The 13,952-nt window shown below is 39.8% G+C and overlaps 1 protein-coding gene across 1 annotated transcript in view; it reads left to right on the top strand.

Annotated features, from left to right (window-relative positions):
- Positions 1-1,472: 1,472 nt before the first annotated feature.
- The window catches only part of lmnb2 (lamin B2), a gene marked incomplete at its 3' end in the record, with an annotated part of 20,500 nt that continues 8,020 nt past the window's right edge, over positions 1,473-13,952 (top strand). The window contains 5 exon segments of the mRNA XM_046049185.1: positions 1,473-1,940; positions 8,847-8,983; positions 9,145-9,301; positions 9,687-9,812; positions 11,008-11,106. Coding sequence (XP_045905141.1) covers positions 1,728-1,940; positions 8,847-8,983; positions 9,145-9,301; positions 9,687-9,812; positions 11,008-11,106 — 732 coding nt within the window.

Here is a 13,952-nt window from a genome sequence, read left to right as displayed (position 1 = left end):
CTAATGCACTGCTGGTAGAAGCTGATGAATTGCCATTATATTTGAGACGTTCTAAGTTGTCTTTAGCATATTGGGTCAAGTTAAAAGGATCTGGAGAGGAACAACCTGCAACAAAGGTTCTGTGTGACTGTTGGGAATATACACAACAACTGAAAGGTAAAGGATTTGGCTGGAATATTAATGCAGTAGCAGAAGAATACGGATTAAATAACATAGAATACGGACCAATTACTGTATGGGATAATGTTCCTCCGTGGATATTTCTTGTGCCCAATGTGGACTTGAAGCTTCTAGAGAAGAAGAAAGAATGGAGTGAAAGAGGAATTATTATAATTATATGCTATTATTTACTGACGGATCAAAAGATCCAGGGACTGAGCACGTAGGATCAGGAGCATACATACCTGAGTTTGATGTAGTTATATGTAAAAGAATTAATGATAAATTACTTGTATATCCAGCAGACATGGTTGCTATTATTTTAGGGTTACAGTGGATAGAAGAGGTGAGGCCTGAGAGAGTTGTCATTTGTTCAGACTCCACTGCAGCCCTGTATAGTTTAAATTCCAAAAAGACAGTAAGAGATGATCTATTGATTGAAATATGTACAATAATGCTGAGAATACAAAGAGCTGGAGTTGATGTGCAATTTGTCTGGGTCCCTGCTCATGTTGGTGTTGATGGGAATGAGAAAGCAGATGAGATTGCAAAGACAGCGTTGAAATTAAAAGATGATGAAATAATGCAAGTTCCCTTTGGAAAAGCAGAGGCCAAATCATTAATTAGAACAGCAGTGAGTGACGTATGGCAGAAGAAGTGGGACACAGACACTAAAGGGAGACACTATTACAGCATACAGAAATCAATTAAGGTGAAGGGTTTCAAAGGGAAATGTAGTAAAGTGGCTTTTTCAACATTAAGGCTTGGACATACTGGATTAAAATCAACGCTTTATTTAATGGCAAAATGTGTGTCTGATAAATGTGAGGTTTGTAATGTTCCTGAAAATGTCGAGTATGTCATCCTGAAGTGTAGTAAATATAATTCTGAGAGAAACATCATCATTATGTGACAAGATATATTGAATTTAGAAGGGATTTTAGGGATGAGTGAGGAAACAAGGGAGTGCTGCAAAGCTCTCTTTAATTTTCTCAAATCTACAGGATTAGATCATAACATATAGCCTTTTTGTTTGTTTGATTTAATTTATTATTTTTTATAATTTTTTATTATTATTAACTTAATTTAATTAAGTTTTGTTGAGTTTTGTTTTCAGTTTATTTATTTACCTTTTGGTTCACTGAACCTGTAACCTGAAGTACTAAAACCTTGATATTACACACTCCGGTACAGTAGGTGGCGGTATGCACTTGAACAAGTTGGTTGCGACCCGCCATAAAACCCAGAGAAGAAGAAGAAGAAAATTGCTCTCCGTTCAAATCTGCGGGATCGCTTTTCAGTTTTCTCTCTTTCTCCCATCATACATTGCGGGACAGGAAGTTTTCTGTGCTTTTGGCGCGGTCTTGATAGCGGTGTCGGCCATCTTGGCATCACATCACTGTTTCAGGCAACTCTGAGACATTGCATGAGCACGGTACTCATTGATTGACATCGTATCGTTAGTTAAAAAGAAAAACTGTTTTTGCGACCTCATTTAACGAAGCCAATAGATACGATTGCTTTATATTGCTCAGTTAGTGGTGAAGCACAGTAAGGATTGAACCGCTATGGCTACTGCAACCCCAAGCCGTGAAGCTGGCCGGTCGGCGGCCTCTACACCTCTCTCCCCGACCCGGATCTCTCGCTTACAAGAAAAACAAGATTTACAGCACCTGAACGACAGGCTGGCTGTTTATATAGATCGTGTCCGGTCACTGGAACTGGAGAACGACCGGCTGATGGTCAAAGTGTCTGAGAAGGAGGAGGTGACTACTAGAGAGGTGAGTCCAACAAATACAATAGTGTAACACCAGATTGAACTGTTCGCATTCCACATGTAGCCTCACAACATCAGATCACTTGGCTTAACGTTAAGTTTTAACCTTAACGTTAACTACAGTGAATTTGGCTAAACAACACGGTCCACGTCTGGCTAAGAATGGATTATCAAAATGACTATAGAGCAATAACTTATAATACACCGTAGTAAATGTTAATTATGGGCGGCAAAAGAAAATGTGAACTGACTAACGTTAAGTTAATGATTTGCTTGATTATTGTCTAAGTTAATAGCCAAATTTCAGTGCACAGATTGCCCTAACATTCACTTAACAACTTTAACGTTAATAAATGTGTTAATCTGTATTAAAACGGAAAAAGACCGGCAGGATGGAGCGGGTGGTTGCGCGCGCCAGATAAATATGAGATTTCTTTGTGTAACTTAATTCACTTAATGGCCAACGTGCATTCCCTACATTATGTTTTAGGTTTTGATTTACAACATGTTTCAGTAGCTTTAAACTCAAGCTTTGTGTCAGTGTAGCTGTGCTATTTACTAACGTCTATAAATCTGTTTTGGTAACATTAGTAAGACTGATGAATAACAGCAACACCTGTCATGCTGACACAGTGTTTGTTGTCATTTGGCATTGTTCCTTAAATTTAACGGTAAAACATGGGTCCTCTGGTTGCAAAAATGTGTCCAGTTCCATTAGAAAAAAATTGTAAAATGACCCTATTTCTCACCTGGTTTATTCCCTCAGTAAACACATTCCTTAATGAGTTTGTGGTCTCATCCGATAGCTTCAAGTCTTCTTCTATACAGCAGGATGTTCATTTAGTAAATTATGGTCACATTTAGAGGAAAATAGATGATAAAGCAGGGCATGCTTTGGGCCGGGACTACCCTGTCATTGGCAAGTCGCTACCTTGGCGACCTGTCAATCAGGTTAGAGTGACTCCTATCCATGGCACTGTGTAAATTTAACCAGCGCTGACTTCCGGTACGATGGCGAACTGAGCACATGGTAATCTAGAGCTCTGTTTGTTTGTCCCCAAACTCTTACAATAGGCCTTCTTTTAAAACATAATAAAATTCCCCCCACACAACTTTGTGGAATCTTGAGCCATTTTGCTTGCTCATCGCGGGTTCCACACTCTCTGAAATGCCACTATCTAACAAGATGAGGAAAGCTAATGCTGCAACAGCACGTTTCCCTCATGAGTACTGCACGGATGCTGATGGCAATAACATGGAAACCTCCTCCAAGAAGGTGAGCCATCCTCCTCCCGACACCCCTACTAAAATACCTGTCTCATTCAAGAAATCTAAAGACAAAGCAGAGGTATCTAGTGCTACAGTACTTGAAGCTGTTAACTACCTCTCTGCCACGTTACAAGAACTCAATGTGCAAATGAAAAACAAAAGTGCCATGATCGCACAAGTGGCCAAAAGCATGGAGTTTAATGGCAAAGAAATAAGACTGCCGGTCCAAAACTCAAACTTTGGAATAATGGGTGACAAGAATTGGGACAGAAAACATCACTTTAAAAGAGAGTCCTGGAACTAGAACGTTACAAACGGCACTGGTATGTGAAACTGCGCTGGATGAAAGAGCAAGAAAATGAAAATACGAGAGAGTGCTGCAGATCCTACTCAAAATTGCTCCACATTGGGCTAACAGGATGGACATTATCGTCGACTCCGTGCACCACCTGCGGAAAGGAGAGGAAGCTAAACATCGGCAAGTAATGATGCAATTCACCATGAGGCACTACTGAGATGAGCTTTGGCGTCTGACCAAGAGATGTGCAGTGTGCAAGGACCTGAACGTAAGTTCCTACCAGCTGACCGGGAGGCAAGAGCAGTGGTGTAGCCTAGGGCTGCGTGGAAGACAAGTTCTGTTTTATTTCCGGCAACTTTATACAACGTAGCCTACTACTGATGGAGAAAGTTACTAGGGAGAGACCGATAGAAGTGGGCACACTGACATGTTTGCAGCAGAGGTACGTTAGGTCTGTGAGTGTGAAGAGCACTGAAGGAGGCAGATTCAAAAAGTGTGACACTTAAAGAAGGTGGAGAATGAAGTAGAATTAAAATAAGTTCCTACAAATAGTAAAAACATGCATCATTTCACTCAATGCAAGGGGCCTTAGAGACAGGATTAAAAGAGGCAGTTTTTCTCTTCTGTGAAGGAAACCACACTACGGATGAAAAATTGTGGGGTGAGAATTTTTTCTTTTGTCATGTAACCAATCATGTCCTTCTGAACAACTTCCCTGGGAAAATGGTGACATTCAAAAAGAGTCACTGGATCCTGTGCGTTCTTTCAAGTACAGATCTTATTAAAAAATTGAAGTTATTCACAACTAATATTATATTAGGAGGATCCCTTAATGTGGTATTTAATGGTTAGACTGCTCACCCACCAAGTTTCATAACATCACTATAACCCTCATTTTGTCGGTTTCTGTAGCACTCATTATCTGTCTGACTCATGGCGCATCATACATCCTAACTTAAAAAAAATTTCTTGGTTTGAGCCGGATGGTTCAATCAAATCAATAATTGACTTTCGGTTAATCTCTGACAGTGTAAAAGATTTAGTATCTGACTGCTTTATATCTTCTGCTCAACACTGCTTTATTAGTCCAACGTTAAAACCCAGTAATCACAAACGAAACAAGTGTTACTGGAAATTCAATGTCAGCTTATACAGTCTGAAACGTATTGCCAAGGGGTTAAATACAATTTAGGAAATTACTCAAGATTTCAACCTTCTGTCTTTAAGCTCCAAATGGGAATGTTTAAAATTCTGAATAAGAAACTTCAATTTCTTTCAGTAAACAATTGAAACAATCCGCCCTTTTAAAGGAGACCAATTTACCATACCATACCAACTTTATTTGTTAAGCACTTTACAACAACCAAAGTTGACCAAAGTGCTGTACAGAAAAATAAACACAAACATATGTACAATTAATAACCATTCAATAAAAAAACATTCAAAGTAACAAATATAATCAAGTAAATGAAGTCGACATCTTACTAGGTGTCAAAAGCCAAAGAGAAAAGAAGGGTTTTAAAAACAGATAAAGAAGAGGCCTGCTTTACATGCAAAGGCAGATCATTCCATAGTTTAGCGGCAGACACAGCAAAGGCACGGTCCCCTCTGAGCTTACGCTTAGTTTTAGGCACAGTCAGGAGCAGCTGATCATCTGACCTGAGAGTGCGGACGGGTTTATAAGAGTGTAGAAGCTCAGAGAGGTATGGCGGGGCAAGATCATTTAGTGATTTAAAAGCAAATAACAGAATTTTAAAATGGATCCTAAATTGAATAGGCAGCCAGTGTAATGAGGCTAAAATAGGGGAAATGTGCTCATGTTTACGTGTGCCCGTTAAAAGACGTGCTGCTGCATTTTGTATCATCTGGAGACGGATGATGGAGGACCCACTAACCCCCACATATAGTGATCATAAAATTTTTAAAAAGTTCAGAGCCATCCAGGCCTTGATGTCGTTGAGACAATTGAGTAGTTTTGACGAGAGATACGTCTCTGCTGTAATAAACCCACATTTACAGATGCTGACAAAAGGAAACTACTTACACAAAAAACCAAATTAGATAACATTTGTACAAGAAAAGCAAATGGAGCCTTCATCAGATCCAGAGGAAAATGGATCGAGGAAGGAGAAAGAAACTCTTATTTTTGTAGATTAGAGAAAACCCGCCAGGAAAGAAATAAAATGGGAAGACTATTGAAAATTAACACTCTGATCCTAAAATTTTAACCAATGAAATGTCTTACTTTTACAGCAATTTATATTGTCCTAGATTCTCAGCTGATGCAACAGAGGCCTTTAATAAAAAAACTTTTATTCCTCAAATAAATAAGGACTTCCAAAAGTACATGTGAGGCAGCGATCACGTATACAGAGCTTGAAAACGAGTTGCAAGTTGTCTGACTTCTGACCGCTCCCCTGGCCTGGATGGGCTGAACGATTTGGGGAAAACTAATTGCGATTTTTCTGCCAGATATTGTGATTACGATTCGATTTGCGATTTACCCTAACCGTTTTTATTTTGGCTTCAGTTCAACATTCATAATAATAATAATCTTGAACATTCAGTTCAATTATTATTATTTTAAGTTCAACATTCACTGCCAGTCTGTTTTTGACTGAAGCCGCATCAAGCCGCACAGAGCAGATGAACTGGGCAAGAAATCAGAGGCAGAGAAAATCTGGTCGATTTTCAAAATAAATTACCCTGTGCAGTAGGGATGCAACGATAATAGATTTTGTTGGTACGATTATTGTCAGAGAAATAATCACGATTATTATGCATTAATTAATTTCACAACACTAGTAATGACTTAAGTTGATTTTTAATATTTAATTACATTAACAATTATATTTCTATAATATGTAAGTGTTATTAAAATAAGAGGAATATTAACTTTTATCCCCCAGGGGAAATTGTTATAAAGGAGGGGAATAAACTGAACTGTTACTGTCATCAACTCTCATCCATACATATAAGTATTAGTGAAAATGATGTGAAATTGAGTGCAGTGTTAACTGAAATGCAGTTAACTGGTAGCCTATAGTCCTGAAAGTCTATAAGCTCCTGATGTATGTTAGTGATTTACAACTGGCAACATTTTCTCAACACAGACAGGAGGAGGCAACATGATGTAACGTTAAATGTTCAGTGACTGAAGGTCTTGAGAGGACTATGTTCTGTCTTCCATAAAGGCCCTTTCAGAAAAGAAGCGATTTGCACTGCGTGGAATATGCTCAGCGCTGATATTCAACTACTTTGACCGCAGCGTGCGCGCGAGCTCGCCGTGTGGTGCGCGTTGCTCGAAGCAGCAACAAACCAAGCCATTGAAAATAATGGACCTCATAGCGCAGCGGTGGGTCTGAAAGATTACACCTGCTTTCCCATTAAAACACCCACATACAAACACTAAGAGCTGAAATCAGCGTAAGCATCTTTATTCAACACTCCTTTTCCATACTTACCATCGCGGGGAGGAGGGACAGTCGTTAATGGTAACAACACATTTTTAATTAGGGTTGCTGGTTGCATATGAAGTAATAAGTTTTACATCCAATCAAAGTTAGGATGTTAACATAAATCAGACAATGCAAAAGCAATTTATTGATATTCCCAAAGTTATGGTCTTGACTGGTCCTCAATGTCCGAGACCGAGACAAGACTGAGTACAAATGCAGTCGAGTCCGAGTCAAGACCAAGACCATCAAAGTGGTCTTACGACCGGTCTCGAGTACTACAACAGTAATATACGCATACATGCGTGCCTTAACTTTACAACTTCACATGCGCCTTTTCTTTAAAGTATTAACACCCTAAGGTCTAACACAAGGTTAATCTAATACATTTTGTCTTCTTGCTGACTTGTCTTTGAGTCCTTAAAAGCTGCGGTTAGAACTAAGGCTGTTCATATCGATTATTTTTCAAGTCAATTAATCAAACGATTTATTTTTTCGATTAATCTAACGACTAATTTTGTTTATTCTAAAGAAAGAAAAGTTGCCTATTACTCGATTAACATACCAATTAATCTAATCAATAAATCTATATTTTATTCAATCATACTGATGAAGCACATTAGAATACTGACAATAGCAGCAAATCTTAAAATGAATCAAATTTCCATGTCACTGATGTGCTGTGATAACAGACATTAATTAGGCTAATTTACTTAAAACTTTAAATGTTTCTGACATGGATTCATTTCAATATTGAGTAATGCATTATGATAATAAAATGTATTTCTGGATCAGTGAACACCTGAAAGGACTCACAGACTGTCCGGACAGTCACAGATTGTCTGTAATTAGATTCAGCTGTTGGCCGTGGCTGTTAAATAAACAGAAAATATGAAACAGCCGAGCGTTACCATGACAGCAGCGGGGCAGAAATTACTTTTAACTTGAGGGCAATGAAGAAATGCAAAAAAGAATGCAGCGACGCACGTAATGCATGTATGTAATCGACGAATCGCCCCAGCCCTAGTCAGAACACGCTAACTCCCGTTAGGGCCGCTTGTATCTGGCTAATTAGCAAACGCGCTAAGCTTACAAGCTATATGCCGACAGCGATACCTTTAAATATTGTTAACACAAATAAAATACAGGAATTTCACTCACCAACCGGAAAACTGACTTCTTGTAGGTTCCATCTCCAATAAAACGTACAGCCTGCCGTTATTCATCCGGTATGTGCATGTAGATAATCCAAACAGCTCCAACAGACTGTGCCTCAGAGCTCCGTGTATTAGCTGGGCTGAGCTAACAGACGGCAGTCACCCGGCTAGCAGTGACAGCTGCCACGCCCCTAATAAAGCAGAACTTTAAAAAGGTAAGTTATAAAAATTCACCCCCCTCCCAGTTAGCTATATACACTAAAACCATTTCTTGAACCAGGCTGTAAACATGTTTTATTCTGCTGTAAAGTTGGGCATTTTAACATGGGGGTCAATGGAGATTGACTCCCTTCTGCAGCCAGCCTCAAGTGGCCACTCAATGAATTGCAGGTTTTTGGTCTTCCGGGGAGGCTTCAGCCCGGAGACTGGAAGTTTGCCGCTTGATTCAGACCAAACTCGTTTTGGAACCTGTACTTTTTTTATACCGCGGGAAACCTTGAAAGTGGTAACTGGCCCATGCCTAATACAGATTACAAGTTTGGAAATCCCGGCCCCAGAGCCGCACATCTTACTACAGGTTACATAAAGCTTGACAAACCTTTGGAACTGTACACATTAGTTCCAGGATGTCACATCTTGAAATACTCACAGATCCACTCCACAGTCAATCAGTACATTGTTCTTTTTTAACAGCCAAGCCATCTGAAATTAATTTGTGTCCTTTTCTTTAGGTGACAGGGCTGAAGGCTCTGTATGAGGCTGAGTTAGCTGATGCCCGACGGGTTTTGGATGAAACTGCCAAAGAGAGAGCCAGGCTTCAGATAGACTTAGGCAAGGCTCAGGCTGAGCTGGAAGAAGCCACACGCAGGTAATATGGTCCAGTATACCTTATTATCACACAAATCCCTTTGTTTGATGTCGCATTAATCTGGGGACCAGGTAAGCATTTGTAATCAGGGTCGTTTGGATGGACAAGGTCAATGGCCAGTTTGACACAATAACAGTCTTCTCCTTCCTCCATGCTTGCAGTGCCAAGAAGAAGGACAGTGATCTTGCCGCTGCGGTGTCCAGGGCCAGTGGTTTGGAAGGCCAGCTGAATAAGAGTGAAGCAGCTCTTTCTACGGCTCAAAGCCAGAATGCTGCTCTGACGTCTGAGCTTGCTGATGTCAAGTGCCTGCTGGCTAAGGTGTGTACTGTAGGTTTTCTGTTCAGAAAAAAGGAGGGAAGATTTAGGTATGGTACATCCAAATTTTTTCTCATGGATCGTAGTTACTAAATAATGATCGTGTCCAACGCTTTGTGTGGCGTATACGACAGCTGCTTAATTTTCCTAATCTTCGGAGGTCTTTAGACTGCGGTGGAAACGCACACAACAGTGAGCTGAAGGAACCTTTTAGTTCCTTTAAAGTACATCCTGGTACTAAAAGTCCTGGGTACTTTTGGTGGAAATGCAGCTTAACATGTACATCTTTGCAGCTTTTCTACCACAACCTGCTCATTATGGGTCAGTTAGTTAAACTTGTGTTGGAGTGTCCATGTGCTAATAATCCTTACTGTTATGTGTTGTATAGGCAGAGGACAGCCATGCTGTTGCTAAGCGCCAGCTGGAGGCAGAGACACTGATGCGTGTAGACTTGGAGAACCGTTGTCAATCACTGAGTGAAGAGCTGGAGTTCAGGAAGAGCATGTTTGAAGAGGTAAGCTGTGTGTATGAAGTACAATGACATGTGCATGGGACTGCCACAAATCATTATTTCCAACTAATCTAGCAGTTATTTTTCTGATTAATCATGTAGAAAACAATGAATTCTCATCTCAAGTTACCAGAGCTAAGTACAAACTTAGACTAAACTGGTGTAGCCTACAGCTCTGTCCTGTACACTGACTGTACACCCTAATAGTTTTTCAGGTTTCAGATGAGTCTGAAAAAGTGGTTTTGGAAAAGAAAGGACGGTGGTGACTGGAAGAGCTGACTTCAGTAAAGCTAATTAGTGATGCAAACTAGTCCTTTTAAGCTGATGAGGAGATGTTTCTTTTTGGATTTTAATGTGCAAATAAAATGCACCTCAGAAGGGAGGAGGTTTCTCATGTTGCCTATTTTTTTATATTAATGTCTACAGATAAATGTCAGAAGCTGTAAAATGAAGACACAAAAGGCAAACATAAACAGTCGTATCTATAATGATTCTGAATTCATATTAACAGGGTTTTCCTGCTGTTAAGGCTCAGGGGGAGATGCCCAAAACATGCTGTGCCATAAATGTAACATCACTGTGGAGAACATCATAACCAACCAAATTACTTTCTCCAAATCTAAAGGTTGTAGTTCCTCCGCAGTAGACTGATTTTTTTGGTTTTTTATTTATTATCTGCTCTAGCTTTTCCAACTATTTGTTCAGAGATTTGGTGAACATAATGGCCCAATATGATGTGAATTACATATTTTTCATTGGAAAAACTTTAAATTTTCTTGGGAGGACCCCCAAACCCCTGACCATGACTAACACGACCACCACCAAAACATTCCTCTAAAGCTCACAAAAGCCTATGGGAAAACACTGAAATTTTAACTATTCTAATGTGCATTGCATGCTCATGGACACAAGAGCAATACTGCTGAGACATGTTGTGTTGGGGCTTTCTAATCAGACATACTACGCGCACAAAAAAAAAAAAATCGCCTCACCTCCGCTGCTACAACTCCATCCTAGGGGAAACACTGCAATTCTGTTCTCTCTAAAGGCAATTTCTACCGTAAACCTTTTGTGTATGCAGAGTATATAGAATGGAATTTAATTAGAAATAGTCTCATCTGCATCTAAAGATTGTTTTAATAGATAGACCAAACCTGTGAAATTTCTGTGGCACTCCCATCTTTCTTCCTGTGTTCAGGAGGTGCGCGAGTCTCGGCGTCGACAGGAGCAGAGAATAGTGGAGGTGGACTCAGGAGTCAGACAGGACTATGAGTTCAAACTGGCACAAGCACTACAGGTATGTTGGGAGGAATTTATAGCTGTTGTCTTTTCTGTAAATGCTAAATGGTCTGTACTTGTGTAGTGCCTTTCTAGTGTTTCTGACCACTCAAAGCGCTTTTACACTACATCACATTCACTCACTGAGGCTAAGGTGCCTCTGTCATCAGAAATAGAAATGCACATTCATGCACCGTCACATTTGCCTGTGGCCATAGAAACAATATATATAAATATACAATCTATGAAAAAGAAGGTTCCTTAAAATGTATTAAATTTAACACCCGTATTCATCATGTATTTGTCCTAGATTTCACTTTGTCAGGTTTCAATTTTATCTGATTTGACTGATTCTGGTGTTTCAGTGAGAAAATTCGAATAACGTTAGTTGGGAATTGTAACTGTAGCAAGCCTTAACCAGCTAAACTAGCTTACAGGACTTGGAAAATCTATTGTGTGAGCATCCTCAGTCCCCACTCCTATTCTCCACAAGCTGGTGTCAAAACATTTATAAGATTTGTCATTTGGGACGGTTGTGGGATGGTAAGCAAGTGTAACAGGCATTTTATATTCCTGCGTCAAGTCTTTTCTGTGGCCATGCCGTAGTGTGAATTTATACTTTGTGTGTATGTGTTGGGTTACAGTGTCAGTTTCTCAAGACCAAGAAAAGTCTGTCTCTTGTTTCCCAAACAGCTAGAAAAGTGAAGCTGGTTAGCGCTAGCAAATGTCCACCCTCCCTTTCAGACTGAGCAGCTGATCAGGGAAACTGACAGTAGCTGCTATGTAACGTAACATTAGCTACATTAGGTACAAGCTTAGACTAAACTGGTATAGGCTACAGCTCTGCCCTGTACACAGACTGTACATCCTAACAGTTGAAAAGGTTTTAGTTTTTAGACTGGTTGTTAGGAAAAGAAACAGTGGTGTTGACTGTTGAGGAGCTGAGGTTAGTAAGCAAGTTAGTGATGCAAACTAGTCTCTTTTAAGCCAATGAGGAAACTTTTCTTTTGGATTTTATTGTGCAAATGCAATGCTTGGTAAATAAGGGAGGTGGTTCTTCATGTTGCTTATTTTTCACTTAAATTTCTACAGATTAATGTAAAAACCTGTAAATTGAGAGACAAAAGGCAACATGAACAATCCTATCTATAATGATCCGGAGGTCATATTACAGGGTTTCCCTGCCATTATAAGGTTTAAGAGGTGAGGCCCAAAAAGGCTTGGGTGCTGTGCCATGAATGTAAAATCACTGTGGAGAGAGCACGAAAACTAAAGCTAAATAACTTTTCCAAAATCGAACGGTTAGCCTGTAGTAGTAGTGCCTCCGCAGCCAAATTCTTCTGCAAGTTTAGTCCTTAGCTTTTTGTTTGTTGTTTATTTATAATGTGCTCTAGTTTTTCCAACTATTTGTTCACAGATATGGTAAAAATAATGGTCCCAAATGATGTGATTTTGCATATTTGTCATTGGAAAAAGTCGCATTTTCTCACCACGACCACCAAATATGTGCATGTAAGACTGAAAACACTGAAATTGTAAGCTATTCTAATGTGCCTCATATGCTCATGGACAAAGCACTGCTGCTGACAAATTGCATTGGGTATTTATATTCAGACAAATAGCAGGGGCACTATGCAGATGACAAAAAATTTTCACTTTCCACTGCTACAACTCCATCCTAGGGAAAACACTGATAACATAAAGAGGTCTCTCCAAACAAGAGAGAGCCACTACTACTACTACTACTACTACTACTACTACCACAACTACTAAGAAGTAAAACAAAACCCTCTCTGACCTGTTCAGCTATAACCAAAAACAAAGTGAGCCGCACCCACTAAGCCTAGTGTTTCAAACATTAACCTACAAGTGCCTTGTTGGTATCAGTGATTTACACTTAAGTCCTGGCCAGTTTTCCTTCAAGAAAACTCACATTTCAAGGCATAATAGAGAACAATAGATTTACACTTTCTAATACTGTTACTTCTAGCAGTAAGTCATCAACAGAAGCTACCACAGAAAATACCGCAATCACCAAGAGTAGAGCATTATACAAGCCAGGCAGCTATTTAAGCAGGAGGATGATCTTGAGTGTGGTAGAGGATTGGAGGAGATAGCCACATGCCGCACCAATCAGATCATCCGTTGGTAAACAGGACGGAGGCAGGACTTGCTTCAGCCAATCGCAAGAGGCAAGAGATCACAGATCCTGTTTAACATGCCACACAGATTAACAAAAACAGGTAACACACAGACGGATACCGATGGTGGCTGAAATATTCATTCAATAATAAACCTTCCCTCTAAAACAACTCGTTACTGGCTGAGATAACATGTACAGTGGGTACGGAAAGTATTCAGACCCCTTTAAATTTTTCACTCTTTGTTTCATTGCAGCCATTTTCCAAAAATCAAAAAAGTTCATTTTATTTCTCAGTAATGTACACTCAGCACCCCATCTTGACAGAAAAAAACAGAAATGTAGAAATTTTTGCAAATTTATTAAAAAAGAAAAACTGAATTAAAGCTGCAAGCAGCGTTGGGCGGGCCCTCGCACTTGTAAGCGCGTCCGCGCGTGAGCCGGCCGAGTTGCATATTCTGGAGCTCTGCCGGTGCGGCTGTGAATTTCCTACGCGGTTCCGACGCCGCATGAATGTGCTATATGTCACTTCCTGTGTCCCCTATGTGGAGCTACATAGCACTTGAGCTATGATTATAAATCGGTATTGACGTGTAGATGTCTGCGGGGTGGGAGAGTTATCAAGCACGTAAAGTTTGTTTCAGATGTGAACATGTACACTGAACAATAATGTACCCAAACAATAAAATAAATTCCTTTTATATTTCCCTGCCTTGTTGTTTATG

The sequence above is a fragment of the Micropterus dolomieu genome, linkage group LG05 (genome assembly GCF_021292245.1).
Source record: "Micropterus dolomieu isolate WLL.071019.BEF.003 ecotype Adirondacks linkage group LG05, ASM2129224v1, whole genome shotgun sequence".
Lineage (NCBI taxonomy): Eukaryota > Metazoa > Chordata > Actinopteri > Centrarchiformes > Centrarchidae > Micropterus > Micropterus dolomieu.
This window is presented reverse-complemented; position numbering and strand designations above follow the sequence as displayed.